The sequence below is a fragment of the Diabrotica virgifera genome, chromosome 5 (assembly GCF_917563875.1).
Source record: "Diabrotica virgifera virgifera chromosome 5, PGI_DIABVI_V3a".
Classification (NCBI taxonomy): domain Eukaryota; kingdom Metazoa; phylum Arthropoda; class Insecta; order Coleoptera; family Chrysomelidae; genus Diabrotica; species Diabrotica virgifera.
The window spans coordinates 13,311,823-13,337,968 of NC_065447.1; the positions used below are offsets into that span (position 1 = coordinate 13,311,823).

Genomic DNA, 26,146 nt, shown 5'->3' on the forward strand with positions numbered 1-26,146 from the left:
TTAACAATATCGCTTTAATAATATTGTTGCTAGACAGGTAAATTGTCATTGTATACCGGGTGTACGAATCAAACTGTGTTTTTTCTCAAATTTCGCATCACCCTGTGAACTATTCCAGCATTTATAAAATACTGAATTTTAAACCCAACTATAGCCTAAGGTTTTCTTAACATTGTGTTTTTAGATTCATTCGCTTATGTTGGATAATAAAAAAGTTAGGTACTTTAACAACTGGCCATGTTCGTCATCAGTACAGGGTGTTTCTAAAGAAGTGCGACAAACTTTAAGGGGTAATTTCACATGAGAAAATAATGACAGTTTGCTTTATAATCATATGCCCGCAAACGCTTCGTTTCTGAGATACGGGGTGTTCAATTTTTTTTACAAACTGACGATTTATTTATTGCTTTAAAACCAGTTGAGATATGCAAATCAAGTTTGGTGGGTTTTAAGACGTAGTTATTGCACATTTTTTGACATACAATTCAGAATTTTATATTCACCATTGGCGCGCAAACGGATATTATGACCGATCATATTACCGTATGCACGCCAATGGTGAATATAAAATTCTGAATTGTATGTCAAAAAATATGCAATAACTACACACCAAATTTGAATTGAAATCTTAAAACCCACCAAACCCACCAACTTTGAGAAAAAAACACAGTTTGATTCGTACACCCGGTATACAATGACAGTTTACCTGTCTAGCAACAATATTATTACAGCTATATTGTTAACGATTAAGGCTATAACATTGTAAAAAATTACTTAAATCGGACAACAGGTTTAGGAAATTCGAGACATCAAAAAAGACCAAATTTTAAGTGTATCGATTTTTTGCACCTGAGTGTACATAATCAAACTTATATGGAATCGCCATGTATTTCAAACCAAAATTTATTTCTCTTACCGATAAAACAATCAGATAACACAGGTCGGTTCGCTATAGATTATTAGCTTTACCTGTAATGGAACGAAAACAAATAAACTAGTTTTTTGAAAATATGCCTTATTAGGCTATTGATTATATTCAAAATAAGATAGCTAAAAGGAACTACAACGTTAACGGGGTTTTATTATTTCATATAGTCAATGGATATCTATATATAAAAAAACCGCGGTGTGCTACCATTTAAAGGGGTGCGTTTTTGAGAAATGGGTGAATTAGTCCCTGGGCACAGGTTAGATTAGGGTGAGTTCTATGCACTTTTGGTACGAACATATCTACATAAAAATTGTTCCTTGTTAAATTTTCTATCTAAATATTACTTTTTAAAGTCAATGATACTTTTTTTTACAAAAATGTATTCAAAAGAAAAAGCACAAAGAAACCCAAAAGAAAGAAATTTTGTTTTTGTCCCATAACTTTTGTCCACGAGGATATAGGTATAGACATTGCTTTATAGAAAAAAAACCTACATATTTCTTCTTTAAAATGTTGTTTAGTAGAGCTAATTAGGATTTATAGTTTTCGAAATATAATTTTTCAAAGTTCGCCACTCACAGCAATTTTGGGCAATTTTCCTTGTTATTTCGCAAATTTTGTTCTGTAACTTTTTTCTACGTAACTTTAGGTATATGCAATAGTACACGTAATAGAAATAGAAATCAATTACCTTTAAAATGGTCTGCTCTATAATGTTGTACGACTTTTTTTTAAAGAGATTATGGTTTTTCAAGGTTTTATACTTTTAACCCTCAGACGCGACGCCCCTGAGGGGCATAAGGAGTTTCGAGAAAGAAGAAGAAGAAGATACTTTTAAGCATTTTTTATAATATAATATAAAAATATAATAATATTATTATATAATATATTATATAATATTATATTATATAATACCTAATATAAAAAAAATATTATTTTTTACATTTTTACGATTATTTTTGAAATTTCTTATTATAACTTTTTTTCTACATTTAGGTATATATTATATTAAAGCTTATTTTGTTTACTTTAAAATGGTGTATTACAAAAAATTCTAGGATTATTTTTGAATAAGATATTATTTTTCAAAATGTAATAAGTACTTGCAACGATCTTTGATTTTAGGATTATTTTTTAAATTTCTCATTATAACTTTTTTTCTTGTACATGAATATACTATATATTGCTCAATAAAGAGGGCTTACTTTCTGTTCTTTAAAATGGTGTATCATCTATATTTAAATAATGGAAACCGAGTGATTCTTTGATATTTTTTTACCTGTATTATTTAAAATTAATTTCTTTTACAAAAATTACATAAACATTAGTCTTAGAAAACATCACTTTAGTTAAAATTATTTAAACGTTGACATTTAAAATTTTTTCAAAATCAAAGTCCATCTCTTCGTTAGCATTAACTTCAATATCTTCCTCTGACACTTCAGTTATCTTAGAGTTCCACAATTAGTACCCATGCACATGCAGCCTTTGCAGAATATTGAACAACTAATTCCTATCTTCCTACAACCGCAGTTTTTTGTACATCCTTTGGTACATTTACATGGTGTTTTTTCAAGCAAAGCTTGTGGTGCAGGAGCTTTGACAGTAAATATTGGAATTAATCCATATTTTGAAGTTTGCCCGGCCGAGTCAAGTGGATCCAAAGTATTACCTATAAAAAATAAGATTCAATCATAACACACAATCACAAAAAAAAGTTATAATAAGAAATTTAAAAAATAATGCTAAAATCAAAAATCGTTGCAAGTACCTACTTATTACATTTTGAAAAAGCATATCTTATTAAAAAATAATCCTAGAATTTTTTATAATACACCATTTTAAAGTAAACAGAATAAGCTTTCTTTTTTATTATATAATATATACCTAAATGTAAAAAAAAAATTATAATGAGAAATTTAAAAATAATCGTAAAAATATAAAAACTCGTTAAAAGTATAAAATCTTGAGAACGATAACATCTTTAAAAGAAGTCGTACAATATTATACAGTAGAACATTTTAAAGGTAATTAATTTCTATTCCTCTTACATGTGCCATTCCATATGCCTAAAGTTACGTAGAAAAAAGTTACAGAACAATATTTGCGAAATAACAAGGAAAATTGCCCAAAATTGCTGTGAGTGGCGAACTTTGAAAAATCATATTTTGAAAACTGTAAATCTTAATGACCTCTACCAAACATCAATTTAAAGAGAAAATACGTAATTTTTTTTTCTGTGAAGCAATGTCTATACCTATATCCCCGTGGACAAAAGTTATGGGACAAAAAAAATTATTTCTTTTGGGTTTCTTTGTGCTTTTTCTTTTGAATATATTCTTGTTAAAAAAAGTATCTTTGACTTTAAAAAATTATATGTAGTTAGGAAATTTAACCAGGAACAATTTTTATGTAGAGGTAATTGTACCAAAAGTGCATAGAGCTCACCCTAATGTAACCTGTGCCCAGGGACTAATTCACCCATTTCTCAAAAACGCACCCCTTTAAATGGTAGCACTCCGCGGTTTTTTCATATATAGAGATTCATTGATCATATGAAATAATAAAACCCCGTTAACGTTGTAGTTCCTTTCTATAGTACATAATCAATAGCCTATATGTGACGTTATCGGATGTGCAGAGGGGGTAGGTTATTGGTCTTGTGGAGCAAGGAATGTTTCAGAGGGGCATAGCTGCAATTGTAGGCGTAACACAGGGCGTTGTGTCAAATACCTACACTATATTTAGGAATTAGGAAAGCTTAAAAATAGACTAAGACAAAGTGGCCAAAAAGTAACAAAGGCTCATCACGACCGTTTCATTGTCCAAACAGATAAAAGAGATCCAACCATTTCTCACATGCAGCTCCAAATGCATCTTTTGGAAGCTACCGGTTTAAGCATTTCAATTAAAACGATAAGAAGAAGAGTTCATGCCTAAGGACTGTACAACATCAAATATTTACGGGTTCCCGATTTATCCAGGTAGCATACAGTGCCGGCAAAAAAATCTTTACATTGCCAAATAAATCACCAAATTTGAAGACAATTTGCATGCGTTCTGTCTGCGCTTGGTGGGGAGGGTAGGAGAGGGTGATAGCGTACTTGCGACGGCAATTATCTGTAGTTTACGGACCGCTTGGCTTATTTAGGGTATTCTGCGCGTTTGCACTGTAAACAGTTGGCTTTGTGCGGGTAGTCAGTGTTAAACTTCTTCTCATTTACCGCGTAAAGTTTGAGATCGTCAAATTCTAAATTGAACTGACAAATATGGGTCGAAAGAAACTCACAAAAGACGAGAAGGTTTATGCTTTAACATTACTGGAGAAAGGAGACTCTGTAATTACTGTAGCACCTGATATTGGTGCTTCGAGAGGGGCTATTTATCAACTGAAACGTTCGGCTGCAAGGTTTCAGTTAATAAACAGCCCCTCTTGAAGCACCAATATCACGTGCTACGGTAATTACAGAGTCTCCTTTCTCCAGTAATTTTAAAGCACGAACCTTCTCCTCTTTTGTGAGTTTCTTTCGACCCATATTTGTCAGTTCAATTTAGAATTTGACGATCTCAAACTTTACACGATAAATGAGAAGAAGTTTAACACTGACTATTCGCACAAAGCCACTGTTTACAGTGCAAACGCGCAGAATACCCCAAATTAGCCAAGGGGTCCGTAACCTACAGATAATTGCCCTCGCAATTACGCTATCCCCCTCCCCTACCCTCCCCTCCAAGCGCAGACAGAACGCATGCAAATTGTCTTCAAATTTGGTGATTTATTTGGCAATGTAAAGATTTTTTTTGCCGGCACTGTACAATCGATCGCCTGAATTGGTGTCTTCAACACTGTAAACTGTAACACTGTAAACTGAAAGATTGGATATAAAGGAGGAAGTGTCATATTCTGGGGTGGCATTTTCATCCATAAAAAAACTTGAATTTTCATCCAACCAACTTTAACAGCTCGTAGATATGTTGATTTGGTTCTAGAACCTGTAGTTACTCTGGAAAATGTGCAATGAGAGAAAATTTTATTTTTGTGCATGAAAACGCATCCCCAAATACCAGCAGCATGATCACAGACTTTCCTGAAGTAGAATATATTATCACTGTTCTGGAGTGGCCAGCTTGCTCCCCCGACCTTACCCTATAAAGAATTTTTGGGGTATGCTTAAAATAAAAATTAGAGGTGCCGGGATAGCCCACAATACACCTCAATAATATTCCATTCAGCCAGCCCCCTAGTCAATAAACAAAGCGCCACACCTTAACGGTATACCTTACACACCGTTCTACAAGTTGGTACCTGTATATCAACGGAACGAGCTCTAGATTCTTCTCCGGACAGGTAGAATGTTCTACCGTTTTCCAACAGAGGTGGACTAAATAGAAATAGACAAATTGTGTTGACACGAACTCAGTGATATTTTGACTTTAACAGTGCGTGTTATAATAAATGTAAAATAAATTGTATATATTGTTATGCTCTACCTTTTCTGTTTATTTAGATTAATTAGCAAATTACTAAGTTGATTGATTATCCAATTATTTTATTTATTGCCTATGTAAAGACATAACTAAATTCCAATTAAATTTTCCAATCAATTTTATTATCAGGGCTAATTTTGTATTTGATCCAATACCAGTAATCTGTGGATTCTAGTATTTCCGGTTGCTTACTTCTTCCAGGGTAGAAACACTCAAATTCATATAAATGTAATCTATTGTTTTTATTAAATGCCGTGTACATATGATTCAAAATTATTAAAATTTAACTTTGTTGCAACAATCTCTAACTTAATAAATTAAAACTCTAACTCTGATATCTCCCTGTTTTGACAAAATTATTTATTTAATTAATTTCTTATTTACTCATACTGAATTGAATGAATTTTACTTTTGTTCTTTTGAATTGATTTCTCAAATTTGAAATGACGAACTGTGCTACAAAAATATTGTTCAATAAACAAGTAAACAAATATGGTCTTGATATAAATAACTTTTCTCCATTCAGACAAATGATTTGACTAACCTTTTATTCTTCACTCCCTCGTTTTCTGGATTGCGCTGTCCTTGATTCTCTCAACACGTACTCTCTGGTTGTTGCGAAAAAATCCCCCTCGTCAAAACTGCTTCCAAGAAAAACACACAGGACTTGCTCGAATATCTAGTGCACAGACGGATAATAATTAGCTACTCGTTCTAGACAAAACAAAGGAATCTCCTGGACCAGGAAAATTAACTCTTTAACCGGTCGACGATTTGGTTTCAACTTGACTCTGCTCGCAAAGGCTGATCACACCACTCTACACTGATTATACACTTTTAAAACTCGACTGCCTTCTTCTGATGTCAATTACACAGTCTTTATTTTTCTCTCCAATCCATACTCCAATCCCTTCTCTCGGTATTTTTCGTCCACTCAACAACAACCTCTCTCCAACCATTTATTTCTTAAGAAACCCAATATTCTTCCACATAACTTTTCCAATTTGTCAAATTCAAGAAAAATCATAATTAGTTATTTTCTACTTTCTACTCTTACAACTAAAATAATACCGTTTGTATACCACATTAAAATACCTTCCCGGAAGGATCTTAAAAACGTTATTGTCCCGTCAACGCTCTCTCCACTTTCTAATCACCGAAATGTTTTGTTAATGTCCCGACCATTTCGTCGAATAATTTTATCACTAATCGTTTTAATTTTTCCGAAACACTTGTTTAAATGCAAAATTAAATTCTAAACAAATTTGGCCATATACAGGGTGATGAAAAACTATCATTTCATGCTCGTTGATATAAATTTAATTTTTTGAATTTCCTTAAAAAACAATTCCACAACAATATAAATTATATTTTTTAGTATATGTTTAAGTGTGTAAATAAGTTAAAGAGAAAAACTAATAAATTAAGTGTTTTCAATTAAAATAAAGTTAATAAAATAAATAAACTCGTAACAAAACGTTTATTAAACTTAACTAGTATCTTAAAAGCAATAATTTATTATAAAGAAGCAAAGAATAAGTTAAATTAAAACATATGCAGTACTTACAGGGTGTAAAGGACGTCTGAACGGCTTGGGTCCTGGAGGCGGCCCGGGAGGAGGAGGCGAAAAAGCGTGCGGGTGCGGCGGCACCGGGACCGGCGACATTGGCGCCGGCCATCTCGGCCGCGGACACGGCATACCGTACGGCAACCGGTTGCCGAACATGTTGGCGGCCGGGCTGCCCATTCGAGGGGGCGGCGACGGTGCGTAAGGGGAGCCTGGTCGGAAATGGAGAGGCGACCAGCCCCCCGGCGTGCCACTCCGATGGTTGCCCGAAGAGGGCGGTGGGCCTGGTCCGCCCGACATTGTGTACTGGATAAGCGAGGGTTAGTTTTGTGTGTGTTGTGCTTCTCCTGCCATCGGATCTGAAAAAAATACGAAGATAAAGATAAATTATCGAAAATATGAAAGAGAGTTTATGTTTCCTTTCGTTTCAGAGGTGGTTCATCATCCCCAGACAGCTGTTTCTGTCTTTAGACGTCTTCAGTGACTCTACGTGAACACTTCTGAATCGAAAATCCAAAAAGATGTTACCAGAGAGTGGTTCCACGAAAAGTTTTCAGATTTAAATAATTATTTAAGTATTATTATTTTCATAATGAATTTTGCGTCTGGGACTTTTCATTTGCAGATAACTTTTTCTTTAATAGATGTCTCTACACCGTCCTAAAAGTGTATTAAAAAATTATTCTTATAATTCACCTTAAGAGGAAACAGTAGCGATCAACAGGTAGCAAAAAGGCGTTCCAAGATTGCGGCTGTTATTTTGAATATTTTTTCGAGATATTTGGCACACGTATTCGTAATATAATAAAGAATGGCGGTACAGAGCCCAATTTGAAAAATATATTAATATATGTGGAAAATACTCTGTAATTAAATACAATATTAAAAATACGAGCCTGTACCGCCATTAAGAAGAACAAAAAAATACACTTTCTTCAAATAAACTTTTTTATCCGATGCCTAGATTTTGTGTCATTTTGGAACTACTAATGAAAAAAAAAATTTTAGTAGTTCCAAAATGACACAAAATCTAGGCATCGGATAAAAAAGTTTATTTGAAGAAATTGTATTTTTTTGTTCTTCTTAATGGCGGTACAGGCTCGTTTTTTAATATTTTATTTAATTACAGAGTAATTTCCACATATTAATATATTTTTCAAATTGGGCTCTGTACCGCCATTCTTTATTATATTACGAATACGTGTGCCAAATATCTCGAAAAAATATTCAAAATTACAGTCGCAATCTTGGAACGCGTTTTTGCTACCTGTTGATCGCTACTGTTTCCTCTTAAATACGCAGTTTGGTTTCATTTCGATTCAGAGGTGATCATGTAGCCCCGCTGAAGACGTTTAGAGACATAAATAGCTGTCTGGGGATGATGAAACACCTCTGAATTGAAAGGAGACATGAATTGTCTTTCACTTTTATTTTTATTCAGTTTTTTTAGTACTTTTTAGTACTATGTCTGTTTTTAAACCAAGAGGAGTAATTCAAATTTCCCGCGCCGTAAAACTTGTTTGTAATTGGTCCAACGTCAGGCAAGTTTACTCCACTGTTATCAAATTTTGACACTAATGACATTTATGAAATTTTAACACTTCTGTCATTATACAGTGTGTCCACGGATGGGGTGCCCAAGAGGAAAAACTTTTTTATTTTTAATTTTAGCGAAAAATGTCATTCTTGATAAAAAGTTTTGCTTGTTCTAAAACCCCATAAAACGGAAATAAAATTCAAGTATTTTAAAACCTGCTCAATTTTGTAGACAGTTTTATGTAAATCTTTATGTAGATCCTGTCTTATTGAATTTATTTATCATTTATCATTTATTTATCCATTGTAGTACCTACAAATCCGAGTACCTGCATCTGGATATTTTTCATTGAATATTTCAATCGCATGTCTGTACTAAAAAGCTGCAATGCCATAAAACACTTTACAAGATAAATTCTTTGTTGGGTGCTTAACATTATCTTGTCGAAAAAAATGACAATTAGCGAATTATTTATTGGAGTTGACAGTTACTAAGCTTCATTGTAGCTTAGCAACACTAGATTTATTTATTGTTACAATTTCGAATTTAGTGCAAAAATTTATGGGGATTTACATAAAATTGGCTACAATATTAAGCAGGTTTTAAAAAACTTAAATGTTATTTCGTTTTATGGGGTTTAAGAACAAGCAAAACTTTTTATCAAGAATGACATTTTTCGCTAAAATTGAAAATAAAATAGTTTTTCCTCTTGGGCACCCCATCCGTGGACACACTGTATAGGTTAATTAAGTTATATCCGCGATTTTTTGTGTTTTCTGCGTTATTTCTTTAATTTTTAGATTTCTAGGACACTTTTATATAAAAAACAAGTTGTTTTTAGAACTCTTTGGCGACGCACTATGGTTTGTTTTTTAACCAAGAGGAGTGATTGAAATTTACCGCGCTGTATTGCTTGTTTGTAATTGGTCCAACCGCAGGCAAGTTTAGTCCACTGTTATAAAATTTTAACACTAATGACATTTATCAAATTTTGACATTAGTGACATTTCATAGGTTAATTCAGTTATATCGGCGATTTTTGTGTTTTCTGTGTTATTCCTTTAATTTTTAGATTATTAGACTGCTTTTATATAAAAAGCAGTTGTTTTTGGAACTCTTTAGCGACGTATTAATTTAATATAATATTTATGGATTACCATTGAGGGCCGACTAGATCAACCAAAAAAGAAGATGTATTTGGTTATTATTCTAGTGACTTTCTTTGGTGTAAATCTGTCTTTTTAGTTTACTCCTCCTGGTTAAAAAATAAACTATAGTATAATATAATATTTATGGATTGCCGTCAAAGGCCGATATGATCAACGAAAAAAGAAGATGTATTTATTGATGTTTCTACTGACTTTCTTGGGCGTGAATCTGTCTTTTTAGTTTACTCCTCTTGGTTTAAAAACAAAGTTTTTTTTATACTAGGAACTATCTTTCGGAACTTTTACCAAACGATAAGGCGGAATATGACTGCATATTGTAGTCCTTTTCGCCTTCTTTATTCGTCGTCTTTTGTTTTATAAATTGTAAAAGTCAGTGATTAAGGATGTTACCAAAAAGTGGTTCCACGAAAAATTTTCAGATTTAAATAATTATTTATTATTTTAATAATGCATTTTGTATTTGGGGCTTTTCATCTTTTCTATATAAAACTAATGAAGTTGACAATTGTTTAGTATGTAGAAATAGGCCATGTATTCTGTGGTATTACGAATACAAGCCCATTTAGAAAAAGAAGAACCGGCAGCTATCACTAATTTTGATGTGAATGAAGGACTTTCGGTTTTAAGAGTTTTGATGATGAAGTCTCGTTCAATGAGAAACCTTTTTTATATACATACATATAGTATTTTTACTACAAAAACGTTATTACGTAGGTCAAAATTTTTGACGTAAGAGAACTGTCAAAACATTAGAATGTGACTTTTCATTATTGCCGTGTTTATAATAAACATGGCAATAATGAAAAGTCACATTCTAATGTTTTGACAGTTCTCTTACGTCAAAAATTTTGACCTACGTAATAACGTTTTTGTAGTAAAAATACTATATATCCACAAGGAAGAATTTCCTGTAGCCCATTAATTAAAAGTAAATTTAATGAAAAATTTTTCTTGGTAAAGGTATATTTATTTAAAAACCCTTAAAAGGGTCATAAATATCATAACAAAACGTTTTCACTCTCTAAAAAGAGCATCATCAGTGTTACAAACCTAACATGCTGAGCCACCAGAAAATACAAAGGTTAAAACCTTTAAAAGGGTTTAAAAAGACAAGAATTTGAATTGTAGTAGCTAACCTACATTGAGAAGAGCCCTTTAAGACGAAGACATATACATTTTTTTCTTTAATTGGGATCAGTCTTGTTCTTTCTGATTTAGTTTATTATAAACTGCTCGTCAAAAGTTAGGGATATAGAAAATTCTGCTGACTTTTTATAGTAGATTTTTTCGTGAACAGATTAACGGATTTCGCTAATTTTTTTTGTATTATTTTAGACTTTTCTTTAGTATTTACACAGTTATGCAAAGGTTTACTCAAACTTTTTTTATACTTATACCGGATGGAAGAAAAGAAATGTTTTTCTTATGTTAAGTTTGAGACGCCCTGTAGGGAGGACGAGATACAATTGGGAGCATGTATCGAAATCGTATTGTAGTCTTATGTTTTGTGAATATTTTGTTTTTTGATTGTCCCTGATATCTTTAGAATTAAAAAAAATAGACGGTTTTGTAATTTAGCATGTGTTTTAACCGAAACAAAAGTTTGAGACACCTTGTAGGGAGAAAAAGGCACAAAGGTGAGTATACCTCGATATTTTGTTGTAGTCTCATATTTTGTAAATATTTTATTTTTTTAATTTCTCTTTAGTTTTCTTTTTTTTTTAAATTTCTTTTTAGTTTCTTTGTTATTAAAGATATCAGAGAAATTAAAAAAATAAAATATTCAAAAAATATGAGACTATAACATAATATCAGGGTATACTCACCTTTGTGCCTTTTTCTCCCTACAAGGTGTCTCAAACTTTTGTTTCGGTTAAAACACATGTTAAATTACAAAACCGTCTATTTTTTTTGTTTCTAAAGATATCAGGGGCATTCAAACAACAGCATGTTCACAAAACATAAGACTACAATATTATTCTGATGTATACTCACATTTGTACCTCGTTCTTCCTACTTAACACAAGAACGTCTCAAACTTAACACAAGAAAAACATATTTTTTTTCCACCCGGTATAAGTACAAAAAATAAGTTTGAGTAAACTTTTGCACAACTGTGTAAATACTAAAGAAAAGGCTAAAATAAAAAAACAGCGGAATCCGTTTGTTCGCGAAAAAATCAACTATGAAAATCAGCAGAATTTTCTATATCCCTAACTTTTGACGAGCAGTTTATTTCAGTCTAATCTAACTTTTTTTTTAAATACAGCGGAACCTCGATAAGTCGGATTAATCGGGACCGCGGCCGATCCGGGTTATCGAAAATCCGGGTTAGCCGGAGAATATGGTAAAAATTAATAAAATACGATATACTTACAGATAAACTCCGTTATAATTGAAATAACATGAAATATATATGCACAGTACCTACCTACACATCTAAATTATTAAAAACACGCAAACATAAACCTAAGCAAACGGAAGCGAACAATACAAGACTGTACAGTACAACACAAAATACAGTCACAATCGGAACGATGTTATGTTATTTAAGAATAGTGAAAACTAAGACCATTGTTTAAAAAATTTTTTTTTTAAATAGTCTTTTAGTCTTTTTTAAACAATGCTAAGATAGTTTGAAATAAATAAAGGAATACTACAGGTGCCTGTTCTTTCCGATAATCGGAGACAATTTCACTCTGCCGCCGTGTGCCATGAGTCATTTTTACTATCGTATAGTTCAAATTACACAAATACAAATTTTCTCTCAAATATTATATTACATACATTTTTATTGTTGAAATGTTTGTCTGATGAAAATCGGTCCGGGTTATCGGGGGCCGACTTATCGGGGTTCCACTGTACTTCTTAAAACGATCATTTATTTTAAATGCCTCCATTGTTATCATTATATTTCAATTTTATTTGGCAATATGCTTTCTTCTATTACACAAGTAAACAAACTTCGGAAATACAATGTAGTGATTGTTTAGTAAACATATCGCATTTGAATGAGTTAGTCATGTTTCTAAAGAAAATATTTGCTGTATTTTCAACCATATTTTTTCTTTTTTTTGCCGAGAAATACATTAGGCAGTTTATACACGTTGTCCCAATAATTTCAGTACAAAATATGAGGAAATTCTGAGAGCAGGAAACAGACTGAGAGTATGTTTCATGGTTGAAAAACGTAAAATGAGAATACTTGTTTTTTTATGATTCTTTCGCAATTATTGCTATTTTGCAACAAGGGTGACAATTTTTAAAATTATTAACTAATCCTATATTGTAGGAAATTTAATTACGCAACTTTTATGTCATTGCAAATTTTTTTCGAAAAAGAATACTTTTAAAGTTATAATCAAAAAATGAAGAAAAAAATCGAATTTTTCCTTCATTTTTTGACATTTTGATTATTTAAACAATGTTCCGGACCTTTTTGAGTGGGAGGATAACTCAAATATTATTATATGAGTTATTTTCAAACAATTTCTGCAAACAAGTATGAGTCACCTCTCAACGTCCAAATTAATGTACCTACTAATATTTTTACAGATGCGCCCTGGTCTATAGGTACGTGTCTTGTTGCCGTTTGCAGATCACCGCTCGGCAGATTGTTTATCTGCCGTACTTGCCATTCAAATAAATACGGGGAATGTATAATTGGTTGCCTATCGGCTAATATTCCATAGCTTCAAAATCTATAATGTGTCCATAAATGTGTGGGTCGGCACTGACGACCCTGCCGACCCTGACCAGCCGCCACTGGAACACATAAATAAGTCACATTCGTTTGAAATGTAGTATTACAGAAGGATGCTTAGAATAACATGCATACAGAAGAAAACGAACACGGAAGTATTGCGAGAGATGGGCAACTAATGCGAAATCATAAACACAATAAAAATAAGAAAGTTACAATATCTGGGACACGTAATGAGGGGACAGCGATATGAAATGCTATGACTGATAATACAGGGAAAGATAAGAGGCGGAAGGTGTATAGGAAGAAGGAGAGTATCATGGTTGAAGAATTTAAGGGACTGGTTTAAATGCAGTTCTATAGAACTCTTTAGAGCAGCGGTAGATAGAGTAAAGATAGTGATGATGATATCCAACCTCCGATTGAGAGACGGCACTTAAAGAAGAATAATGATTATTGGTAAGTATTTTGTTCTGGTTCACCTCAGAGCCAGCATCTGAATAAAATTGACATCCTGACGTCATACTAACGAATTTTGAGAGCAAGAAACTAATTCAACTGAAAAATCTGAAGTGCTACAAATGAAATGATACTTAAAAATACCTCTCATTTGTCTGATTCATTGAGGATAAAATTATCTTTGATATTATTACAAACCACTAAAACGTACGAGGAGTCTGGAGAACGATTCTCGAATTGGTCGAGAGAAAATCTAAAAATATCGCGAAATTCGCACGAAAATATTTTTTGCAGGCAAGTAGGCGTTTTATCTTCAATCTTTGCAACAGTATTAAAATGTGTATATGTTTATTTCTGTACGTGTATGCATGAGATGACCGACGGAATTTTATTTGGTGGGTTGTATATTGGATCATAAGGTGACTGTTATGATTAAATGTCCACTAAAAATGTGAATCGAATTAAATGAAATGAAAAGTTACGAACCCAAATCTTGTTAAACAATACTTCAAAATTGGTTACTAGGAATAAAAAGTTTCAGATTATTAATTTGTAACATCTGGTGAATTATGTTATTTATATCCTTTTTCTTCTTCTTATGGTGGCGTGTCTGTATTCAGACGTTGGCCGTCATCATGTTACAATTTCCTGAAACCTCTCTCCTATCGGCTGCTGCGCGAAATAATTCTTCTACCGTAGAACAACACCATTGTCTAATATCTAATATGACGATGACATATTCTGTTTTTATCTCTTCATCACAGTTGCAATTTACATTTAACCAACTGCCAAGGTATTTAAAATGGTTTACCCGTTCTATCTCCTCTCCATCAACAGAAAGCACACATTAATCTACATTTATCTTTCAAACTACCATCCACTTTGTCTTTGAAATATCGATTTTTAGGCCTCTCCGATAACTTGCTTCACTGACTAGATTTACTAATGTCTGGAGATCTTCTAAATTTTCTGCAAGAATGGCTGTGTCGTCAGCGTATCTAATATTGTTGATTACTTCTCCGCCCAGTCTTACTCCCTCTTGTCTGTCGTCCAAAGCCTACTATTGATATCCTACTATTATTTATATCTATGAATAGAGCAAACAAAGCCGCAGGCTGCCTGAATGAAACAATGTGGAGAAATAAAAATATCAGTAAAGAAATCAAAGGCACAATTTGCCAAACAGTCATAAGACCAATAATGACATATGTGGCCTGATCCACGACCTGATACAGAGAGAACAAAAAGAAGGCTAGAAACAGCAGAGATGAAAACCCTTAGAAAAAGGGGTGGTACCGAAGACACTATGTCATTAATGTCAAGGACTTGAACTCAAAAAGTAAATATTTTATCGAAAATATATTCTTGGGAAAAATTTTGAAAAAATGCATTTCCTTCAAAATTTCAAGTTATTTTTTTTTAATTTAAAACCAATTTTTTTTTAAAAATCAGCACTTTGAAATGGTGAAACTTCCAAATCATATAAATATACATAAGTGGAGTAAATTTTAAAGCTGTAACGATTAATTTCATTGGGGATGCTAATTAGAGATTTTTACGATGTTTGTGACAAAAAAAAAGGACCAACTTTATTTTCAGCGTTACTGGCTTACTTTTGCTGCTAGAAACTTTTTTAAAAATCAAAAATAAAGCTTTTTCTAAATACTTTAAAAATTATAACGAGTTTTGCCCGAAAAGTGCTTCACTTTTTGGTTATTTTACGTTGAAATGTTCGATTTGGAATTTGACGAATAAGAACCCACTTTTCTCGAGCTACAACTCTTCCTCTGCTAGATATACCGAATTCATGCTTGCATAAGTTCTTTTAATTTATTTATAGCCTATATTTTTCTAAGAACATTTTTTCAATAAAATATACACTTTTTGTGTTATTTGCGAAAAACCGTCTAAAAACGTGGTTTCTATGTTGAAAAACGAACATATTCACTCGCAAATAACTCGAAAAATATTGACGTAGTGAAAAAACTGTATATGGAACAAAAGTTGCTTAGAATTGGTCAGTTTATCCACTTCCGGAATTAATTTTAACGTATATTTTTTCATCACCGACGACGCAATATCAATTGTTTTATTTGTTATAAATAAGCTATGCGTATGCCAAATTTCATGTCAATCCAAGCGGTTCTTTAAAATACAGAGCAAAAACCATGAGCAAATGAACTACAGCAGGGGTTCCCAAACTTTTTTGTACCACGCCCCCTTTTTTGAAAGAAAGCTTCTCGCGCCCCCCCCCTTACAATAAATTGTATGCGCCTAAATAGGAACAAAACAAAAACAAATAAGTATTAGCTTGAAAACAAAACATTTATTTATTCTGTTATAAGATACAACAATATCAGTTTCCATAAAATACAAAAATTATTAATAAAAGAAAAATAGATTATGTTGCTTAGTGAGATGAATGTGCTTGCATTTTATTTACTAGTATTCCTAGGCTGAGTTTTAGTAAGTGCACAGCACAAGTCACTAGCAACATCAAGTTTATTCCGATACTTTGTTTTAATTGCCACAAGTGTTGAAAATCGCACAAATAGTTACTTGAAAAAGGCAAATATAAATGAAGAGCTTCCCGTGATACACTAAGATACACTTTGAAATATTTTAACCAAAATGAAGGTTTGGCCATTATAACAAAGTATTTGGCAGAGGAATCGTGCAAAAAATCATTTGGATTTATTTGCAAAGCATCTTCTTGAAGTGATTCATACAGGGAGTCTATGTTGACATGGAATGGATCAGTTGACATTCTGTAAATAAAATTGTCACAGGTGTTTGGGAAGTATTTCTGGAACTCTTCAATTAGGCTCTCCAAATGGTTTGATATTTGGATTTTCAAACTTGATCATAAATGTCCTTTCCTCTGCGTGTTTCTTCTGAGATTGGCTCTACTTTAGAGACATTTGAATAATTTCAGGGGTTTGCTGATATTTTACGCCTCCAAAAAGGAAAGCCTCCATCACAATGAGTAACTACTATATTTGAGTCTCCACCCTGCAGTTTTAGGTTGAGGATGTTCAACGAGTCAAAGATGTCTGACAAATAAGCCAATATTACTTGGGTACAATGTTTTTTGAAGGCCATGTTTAGCTCATTTTGCTTTTGATGTTTCAAGGTGATTACTTCATCTCAAAGGTCAAATAATCTTGCCAACATGTTTCCTTTTGAGAGCCATCGTACTTCTGTATGAAGTAGCAGTGTTTTGTGATCACTTTCTAAATCTTCACAAAGCGTTTTAAACAGTCGAGTATTCAACGAACTCTTTTTTTATGTACTTCACTACTTTAATACACAACTTTAAGACAGCCATACGTTCATTTGGAAGGGGTTTTGCTGCCAAGGCTTGTCGATGTATAAAACAATGTATCCCAATTACACCAGCATTTTTCTCTATTACTAATTGCAAATAGCCTGAGCGAAAACCTAGCATTGAAGGTGCGCCATCTGTACATAAACTGATCAGTTTTTGTCAAGAAAGTTCATGTTTGTCAAAAAACTCTCACACTGCTTTCATAACATTAATAGCTTTTGTCGTGGTCTCCAGTCTCCAACTCTGTAGAAAAGAGTAGCTTGTCTTTCATTCTTTCGTTTTGAATATACCCAACATAAACAATTAACTGATAACATTGTGCTATGTCAGTACTCTCGTCTAGCTGAATAGCAAAAAATGGCGATTATTTTACTGCATCAACTACCTGGTTTTGTACGTCTTCGGTCATATCATTAATGCGGCGTTTCATGCACAGTGTTGTCAAAAAGAGGTATTTGAGATAACTTTTGCTTACTCTGCGCTACCAGACACAGTTTGACAAGCGGTTAATATTGAATTTTAGAAAAATATAACTAAATTTAATTTAATGTTCAACTTGTCTCGCGCCTCCCCTGATATGTTCTCACGCCCCCCAGGGGGGGCGCGCCCCCCAGTTTGGGAACCGCTGGTAATAATAATTATATATTTATTTGTTCTCTGATAATGTAATCGTTGTTTTTTGTAAATATTTATAGTATTCATAATAACGTATCAGAATAATATTACTTTACTGCTGCTGAAAATCTAAGAGCAGAAAATAAGGGTTACCCAGAGGGCCATGCTAAGAATCACAAGGAGACAGAATACCAAATAATATCAGGCAAAGTACAAAAATCAAAGACATAGTAGAACATGTAGCAAAGAAGAAATGGAGATGTGCAGGTCATGTGGCAAGAACACCGAACAACAGCTAGACTAGAAGATTATTGGAATAGCGACCGCCGGCGGACAATCGGATAAACGAAGCAGAGATCGACCACCAACGCGCTGGAGTGACGATGTAAAGAGAACTGCCGGGAACTGGATAGCTGGTAGCTCAAGATTGGGTGAAATGGAGAAACTTAGAGGAGGCCTATGTTCAGCAGTGGACGATAATTGTTAGATTATGATGATGATAATACTTTCCTAACACATAAAAAATAGTTTGTAGGTATACAGTATAACGATTCACTAAACTACAAAAAAACTACTTACAAAAGAAGGAGGAAAAGGCCGCCTAGCTTGAAAACCTTGGCGCGGCCCTGGTCATGGGGTCATGACCCCCAGAGGAAAATAAATATCAATTTAATAATCCTAAAAAAAGAAAATCCGGGAGCCGTCAAAAGATTTTAGGCCCATCCAAAAAATATTGAAAACCCACAAAGACTAAGTGACCTTGCATGACCCCCCCCCCTCCAAAGAAAGTTCTGGATCCGCCACTGCCAGAAACACTGAATTAAGTTTTTGATGAACATGAATTGTAAAGAGGAATCACTATGGAAGAGGAAAAAACCACTCACTACCATTCCTGGATTTGATCACAATGGAGGATACAGTAAATGTAACTAAATTCTACAGAAACCCAACCCGCTGCAACAGATATTCAAATTATCTCTGAAACCACAACATAAATATCAAAAACGGGATCATCAATTCACTATTATGATAGAGCACAAATCACCTGCTCAGGAGGAAAAAAATCACCTAACAAAGATATCTTAACAAAAAATTAGTAACATTTGTCATTTGCAAACAAGGAATCTCATAAGATTGATCAAAAGAAACAACAAAACACTAAAAACGATCCAGAAATGCTCACCAAACATCAATAGCGTATATAAAAGGCTTATCAGAAAAAGTAAAAAGGATAGAAAACAAATATATCATCACAACATTTTAAACAACTAACACACTGAGATTCATTCGTTCCAAAATCAAACCCAACAAAACACAGCAGAGATCAAAGAACTGTATTTATGAAATACGTTGTGAATGCAACAATTTTTATCTGGGAAAAACCTCAAGTTCACTCAATGCTCATAAATGAGCATGGATCATACATCAAAAACGGAGATTTTGACAAATCACAGAGAAGCAAATATTCCTGGCATGAAAGTACCTACACAGTACAGTGTACAACGGAAATATGTATCAACAGTCATGAAAGAAAAAGCCGCAGGAAAATTAATAAAGAAGCAGTCATAAGTTTACTAAATAAAGGCAATTATGTAGCAAACTCATTAATAGAATGTAGCAGGCTGTAGTAACCAGTACATACTGGAGAAATAGGTTTGCAATAAAAATATATCAACATTAATGTGTTAATAAGTCAGAGACACGTTATCTACACTTAACTACATAAGTACAGAAAGATCCAAATTTGATATCAATCAGAGGGTACATCACCTTTCAGTATTTTCACTGAATATATGCCTATGTGCCTACAAGATCGAGGCCAAGTAAGTCAACTGTCAAATTGGCTAACCGACTGCATCTAACATTTTTTATTTGTAAATTTTTTATTGAAAACGATTTCCGCCTTGGAAATCGAAACGCCAAAACAATAATAATAATTATAAAATGTAATTCTCATTATCAATTGTAGTTTAATCCCATATAAACACAGTATTTAACTTTAACATGCCATAAGAAAACAGTTTCAGAATATTTTCGAAGCTGACGTGATCTTTTATTGCATGACTACTGAGCAGTGTGCAGTAACGTTCAGTCAGAAAGAATCTAGTCAATAAAGAAAACTAAAAAATTTCGTCAGTTAAAAGATGAAAAACAAAGAATAAAAAAGAGGAGGAAATTGAATAGCTCAATAGTTTAAACTTTAGGTATCATAAAAAGCCTTAAATCATCAAGTTATTATTAGAAACATCGCAATATGTGTTTCTTAGATTTTTTACAAGAATACTTATGCGATTATAAGAGAGTCGTATAAAAAATATAATGCACAACTCAGCTAAAATTGGGAAACAGAACCGGCATGCCATGTTCAGTTAAATCAAATTATTTGTGTAATACCTAAAGTATTAAACTACTAAACTAAACCATAGTCAACATGAAACTTAAATCATGCGCTGAACGAATATTAGGAGAATACCAGAACGGGTTTAGATCGGGGAGATCGACAATTAATTCGATACATAAAGTGGAGCAAATAATTCAAAAATCGAGAGAATACAACAGAGAAATGCACGTAATATTCATAGATTTCAAAAGCGCTTTTGATGCAATTAATGAAAGAGCTGAGCATCTTGGAATCCCAGAAAAATTAAGACATATGCTAACAGAAAGACTAAAGAACACCACAACAAAGATCAGTTTTAACGGAACAACTTCTAAGGAGAAAGTAAACAAAGGCGTGAAACAAGGTGACTCTATCTTCCCGACATTGTTTAACCTGATATTGAAAGCAATAATAAGGACAAACTTTGTAAACAAAACATTATTACAGATCAACTTCAAGTAATAGCATGTGCAGATGATCTAATTAGTCATCTGAGCAATGACGAAGATGACACTTATAAGAGCAATTGAGAAATTAGATTCGGAAGTAAAGAGAATAGGGCTAAAAAACAGCACAAAACACAATACATGACATAACTTAGGGAAGGATGACATAACTTAAAAATATCTAATAACACAGAACCATATATTTGAAACTGTAACCACCTTTAGCTACTTGAGAGTAACAATAGGAAAAACCGGAAAAGAGAGAATAGAGGAAAGAGTTCTCAAACGCAAAAAAACATATGGAGTGAATAAAAATCTGCTAAGAGAACCAAGATGAATCTACTCGTATATAAGACCTTAATAAGACCTGTTGTTATATATGCGAAGGAAACAACGACAATTAACAAGAAAGAGGAAGATAGACTTATGAAATTTGAAAGAAAAATAATGAGAACGATACGGGCCACAACGTAAAAAGAGTGGGAAAAATAAGAATGAAAACAAATATCGAAATTGAAGAAGAATTAAAGGAAGAAAATATAGTCAGAGAGGTACATAAAATCTCTTTGTTTAGAAAGGGTAGTGACATATACAGAGACGTCCACACTCAGATATCTTGAGAACGATAACTATCTGGACACCACTATAGTCTATAGGTTATAGACTAACTATAGTCTATAGAGGAAAGCCTAGAAGAAAAATGGCTGGGTGATATAGAAGAAGATAAAAGAGCAATGAATCTTAAAGACTGGAAAGTTCAGTGCAAGGATAGGAAGAAATAGGAAAAGAGTCACGACAACAACAAAGACACATAGCAAGCTTTAAATGACATAGAGTAGTAATTCACCTCGCCCAAGAATAGGATTTAAACGTCATGGCGTTTTAGCAATAATCTCTAGTAGTCTGGGCTGATTATCGGAGAATAGGCCATTTTTGGGAAAAGTTATTTACCAGCAATTTTATTGCTGGAATCGAATTATAAGATCCTATATATTAATAATATAGGTATGCAAAGTCCTCAGATAGTGTGCTACTTTTTTTATAAACAAAATGGCGCCCGAAAATCGTGTTTTTTTCAATTATTGCTCTACAACTCCGAAGATTTTAACTTTACAACAAAAACACCCAAATAAAAATTCACCGTGATTAAATTCTGCATAGAGACGTGTTTTTCCCGATCTGCTCCGACGAAAATTTTCCTCGGAAAATGCGGGTTTTCCCAACAAAATCTTTAATTTTCAAAGAAAGTTTTAGATAAGTAATTATCTACCAATAATTAAATAATTTGGTGACTTAAAAGCCTTCTTGGTTTAGATTATAGTTCCAGAAGCTGGTGAAAATTAAACTAATATTTTAGCAACAATTCAATTGTTAATTAATAATTTACGGTCGCAATAATAACCAAAATAATTATGATACACTGATCAAACTTTGAAATCTTATAAAGATGAGATGCCTATTTAACATTTTGTCGACAAAATATTATTTTTTTTATTTTTTTGCAAAATTTTAAATGTTTAAAAAAATAGTTATAAACAAATTAACGTTTCTCAGAAAGTTTTTATTATAATATAATTTTAAAAAATAGCTAAAATGCGCATTTCAAATATCTTGAAAATGAATGCTTTAAAACTTTTTTGCAACCATTTGCAAAAAAGTTATGAAACAGCAAAGTAAACATACGATTACTACGGTGTTTATAATTTTTTTTAATTCTTTCAAGGCGTAGAAGTGAGTTTAAAGTACAAGCTAATTATTTACAAAAAAATATTGATTATCAGTTTAATGGTTATATTTTAATTAAAGATTATAAATACATTTTTTTGTAATTTACACGCGTGAAAGTAGACTAATACAGTACTGTAGCTAAAATTTTCACTCGGAGCGACGACCGGCCGCGCAACGCACACTTTTAACAAATAATGTATGCTGCGTGTCAGTCGCTTCGAGTGAACATTTTAGCTCCGACTCTGTATCAGGCCTACTTTTAAAAAGTATTTTTAATCTTTGATTAAAATATAATCATTGCACTAATTTTTGACATTCTTTGTGAGTAATTAGTTTGTACTATAGACTCACATTTAAGCTTTGAAACAATTAAAACAAATTATAAACAACGGAGAAATCGTATATTTACTTTGCTGTTTCATAATTTTTTTGCAAATGGTTGTAAACATTCTTTAAAGCATTCATTTTCAAGACCTATGAAATACGCATTTTTTAAAGTATTTTTTAAAATTAGAATATAATAAACAATTTCTGAGAAATGTTAATTTGTTTATAACAATTTTTTTAAACATTTAAAGATTATGCAAAAAAATGAAAAAATTTATATTTTGTCGACAAAATATTAAATAGGGATCACACCTTTATAATCTTTCTAAGTTTGATCAATGTCTCATGATTATTTTGGTTGTTATTGCGACTGTAAATTGTTAATTAACAATTGAATTGTTGCTAAAATATTCGTTTCATTTTCACCGGCTTCTGAATTTATAATCTATACCAAGAAACCTTTTATTTCACCAAGCTGTATAATTATTAATAAATAATTACTGGCCCAAAAAATTGATTTGAAAATTCGAGATTTTGTTGGGAAAACCCACATTTTCCGAGAAAAATTTTCGTCGGAGAAAATCGGGAAAAACTTGCCTCTATGTAGAATTAAATTGGGGTGAATTTTTATTTGAGTGTTTTTGGTGTAAATCTTCGGAGTTATAGAGCAATAATTGAAAAAAATACGATTTGTCGGCGCCATTTTGTTTATAAAAAAAGTAGCACACTATCTGCGGACTTTGCATACCTATATTATTAATATATAGGATCTTATAATTCGATTCCAGCAATAAAATTGCTGGTAAATAACCTTTCTTTGTACTTTACTAATTAGACCAGCATATTATAAATATTTTTTTTTCAAAATTTAAAGATTATGCAAAAAAAGAAAAATGTATATTTTGTCGATAAAATATTAAATAAGCATCTCATCTTTATAATCTTTATAAGTTTGATCAATGTATCATTATTATTTTGGTTATTATTGCGATCGTAAATTGTTAATTAACAATTGAATTGTTGCTAAAATATTCGTTTAATTTTCACCGGCTTCTGGAATTACAATCTATACCAAGAAAGCTTTGATGTCACTAAGTTATTTAATTATTGATTAATAATTACTTACCTAAAACTTTATTTGAAAATGAGAGTTTTTGTTAGGAAAATCCGCATTTTCCGAGGAAAATTTTCGTCGGAGCAAATCGTGAAAAACAGATCTCTATGCAAAATTTAATTGCGGTGAATTTTTATTTGGGTGTTTTTGTTGTAAAGTTAAAATCTTCGGAGTTATAGAGCAATAATTGAAAAAAATACGATTTGTCGGCGCCATTTTGTTTATAAAAAAAGTAGCACACTATCTGCGGACTTTGAATACCTATATTATTAATATATAGGATCTTATAATTCGATTCCAGCAATAAAATTGCTGGTAAATAACTTTTCCATGAATTTTGCTAATTAGCCCAGAGTATAGGAATTTTATTGCTCAATGATGATGATGATGAATATCTAAAGATTATTTATAAAATAGATATTTTTATACAACCTGTTACAACAATTTTTTTTAGATTCTTCAAGATTTAAAAAAACATGTCAATTTATATCGGGAGAGGGACGAATTTTCATGCAAAATTCATGCCCTCAAACGTAACCCCCTACTGCCCCGCATCAACCCCCACTTTTTTTTAAATAGCAAGTGTGGTCGAGTGTCACATCATTTGAAAGGTTTTTTTTTTTCTAAACGACACTCTATTTTTTTTAATTTACGTAATAAGTTTGAAGATACTTTTAGACTTAACAAATTTATTATAAATTAGTTAAATCCAAAATTATCTTTAAAGTTATTCCGAAAATAAAAACAATAGACGGTCCTGTAAAGAAAAAAAATACCCATAAGGAAAAATTTCCTGTAGCTGGCTGTATACCATTAATTACAAAAATTGAAGAAAAATATCTTCTGTGTAAAAGGTATATTTATTTAAACCCCAATAAAGGGCTACATTAAAAAACAGAACGTTTTCGTTCTAAAGAGAGCATCATCAGTGTTCTAAGCAAGCTCTACATGCTAAGCCACCAAAAATACATGGGTATTAGTTGGCTTTCACCTTTCTCTTTGTGAAGACAGAGAAATCAACTCAACCACCCACATGCTCGCGGTATAGTCATATGATGCTTTGAGGTATATCTTGTTTAAATTTCACCCATCGCCAGGGTTTAATATATAATACGCCGATGTAAGACTTTTGGTCGGCGTTTTAAGGGTTTTAACCCATGTAGTTTTGGTGGCTTAGCATGTAGAGCTTGCTTAGAACACTGATGATGCTCTCTTTACAGCGAAAACGTTCTGTTTCTTAATGTAGCCCTTTATTGGGGTTTAAATAAATATACCTTTTACACAGAAGATGTATTTCTTCAATTTTTGTAAAAAAATTAGGTACCTTTCAAATGATATGCCACTCGACTACACATGCTATTTAAAAAAAATGCGGGGCAGTAGGGGTTACATTTGAGGGCACGCATTTTGCATGAAAATTCGTCCCCTTCTAAAAAAAATTGTTTTTTTAAATTCTGAAGAAACTCTTGATTTCCGAGTTTCTGGGGGGGGGGTCAAATTTTCGTTGGAACACACTGTATAATAATCAGTTTGTAAAAATTATTTTTAAAATTGATATTTTTTATTTTGCGAAATACAAGCACCACGTTTTCACAATTTTCTTCTATTTCCAAAAAATCGATAATAATCCTTTGGTCACATTTTCACAAAAAATGAACAGCAACTAAAACTAATAATAATGAACAAAAACAAAAGCAATTACCGTGAATTTTCGTAAAAAGGGCACGCGTCGTGTCACCTTATATCGGTAACACTTAAAAACTGAAAATTCTAGACGAGACGTCGAAAAACGACGGCGTGTGAGACGCCCCTTCCTCTACGGCGAAATTTTAAATATAGATATTGGCATTGCGACGCCTTGGCTTAGCGCTTCTGCCGCTCGATGAGATTTAGGACATTCTATCACAAATTTCGAAAATTATTCCACGTATGCAATACTGGATGAAACTTTTATGGTACAATTTGCCATGTTTGTTAAGATTTAAGAGAAATATCAGCGTTACCGACCTCAAAAGACGGAGGTGGGTTTTTTTTAACGAATTTTACAAATCTTAGCAATAAAAAACTTTACTTACAATGAAGTAAACACTTCTGATGTAAAATGGTCTATTTTTATTTCAAAAGTTAGTAAATCTTTATTTCCTATTTTCTAAAAAAAAATACTATAGAGATTACAAGGCAGAGAACCAAGCTGGCTTTAGAACTGGGCGGTCCACAGTAGACCACCTGTACTGTATTAAGCAAGTTATTGAGGAAAAAAACAGCCGTTAATAAAGAAGTTCACCTGGTGTAGGGTAGACTTACAAAAAGTATGACAGTGTGCCTCAGCAAACTATGGTCAACCCTACAGCAAA

At 32.6% G+C, this 26,146-nt stretch overlaps 1 protein-coding gene across 1 annotated transcript in view; it reads right to left on the reverse strand.

The window, feature by feature from the left end:
• LOC114330686 (muscle-specific protein 300 kDa) overlaps positions 1-25,610 on the reverse strand; it is a 603,413-nt gene extending 577,803 nt beyond the window's left edge. The window contains exons 1-2 of the mRNA XM_050652274.1: positions 25,495-25,610; positions 6,987-7,345 (exon numbers count right to left, since the gene is read on the reverse strand). Of these exons, the coding sequence (XP_050508231.1) occupies positions 6,987-7,286 (300 nt within the window). The 5' untranslated portion in view covers positions 7,287-7,345; positions 25,495-25,610. The remainder of the gene's footprint in view (positions 1-6,986; positions 7,346-25,494) is intronic.
• Positions 25,611-26,146: the final 536 nt, after the last annotated feature.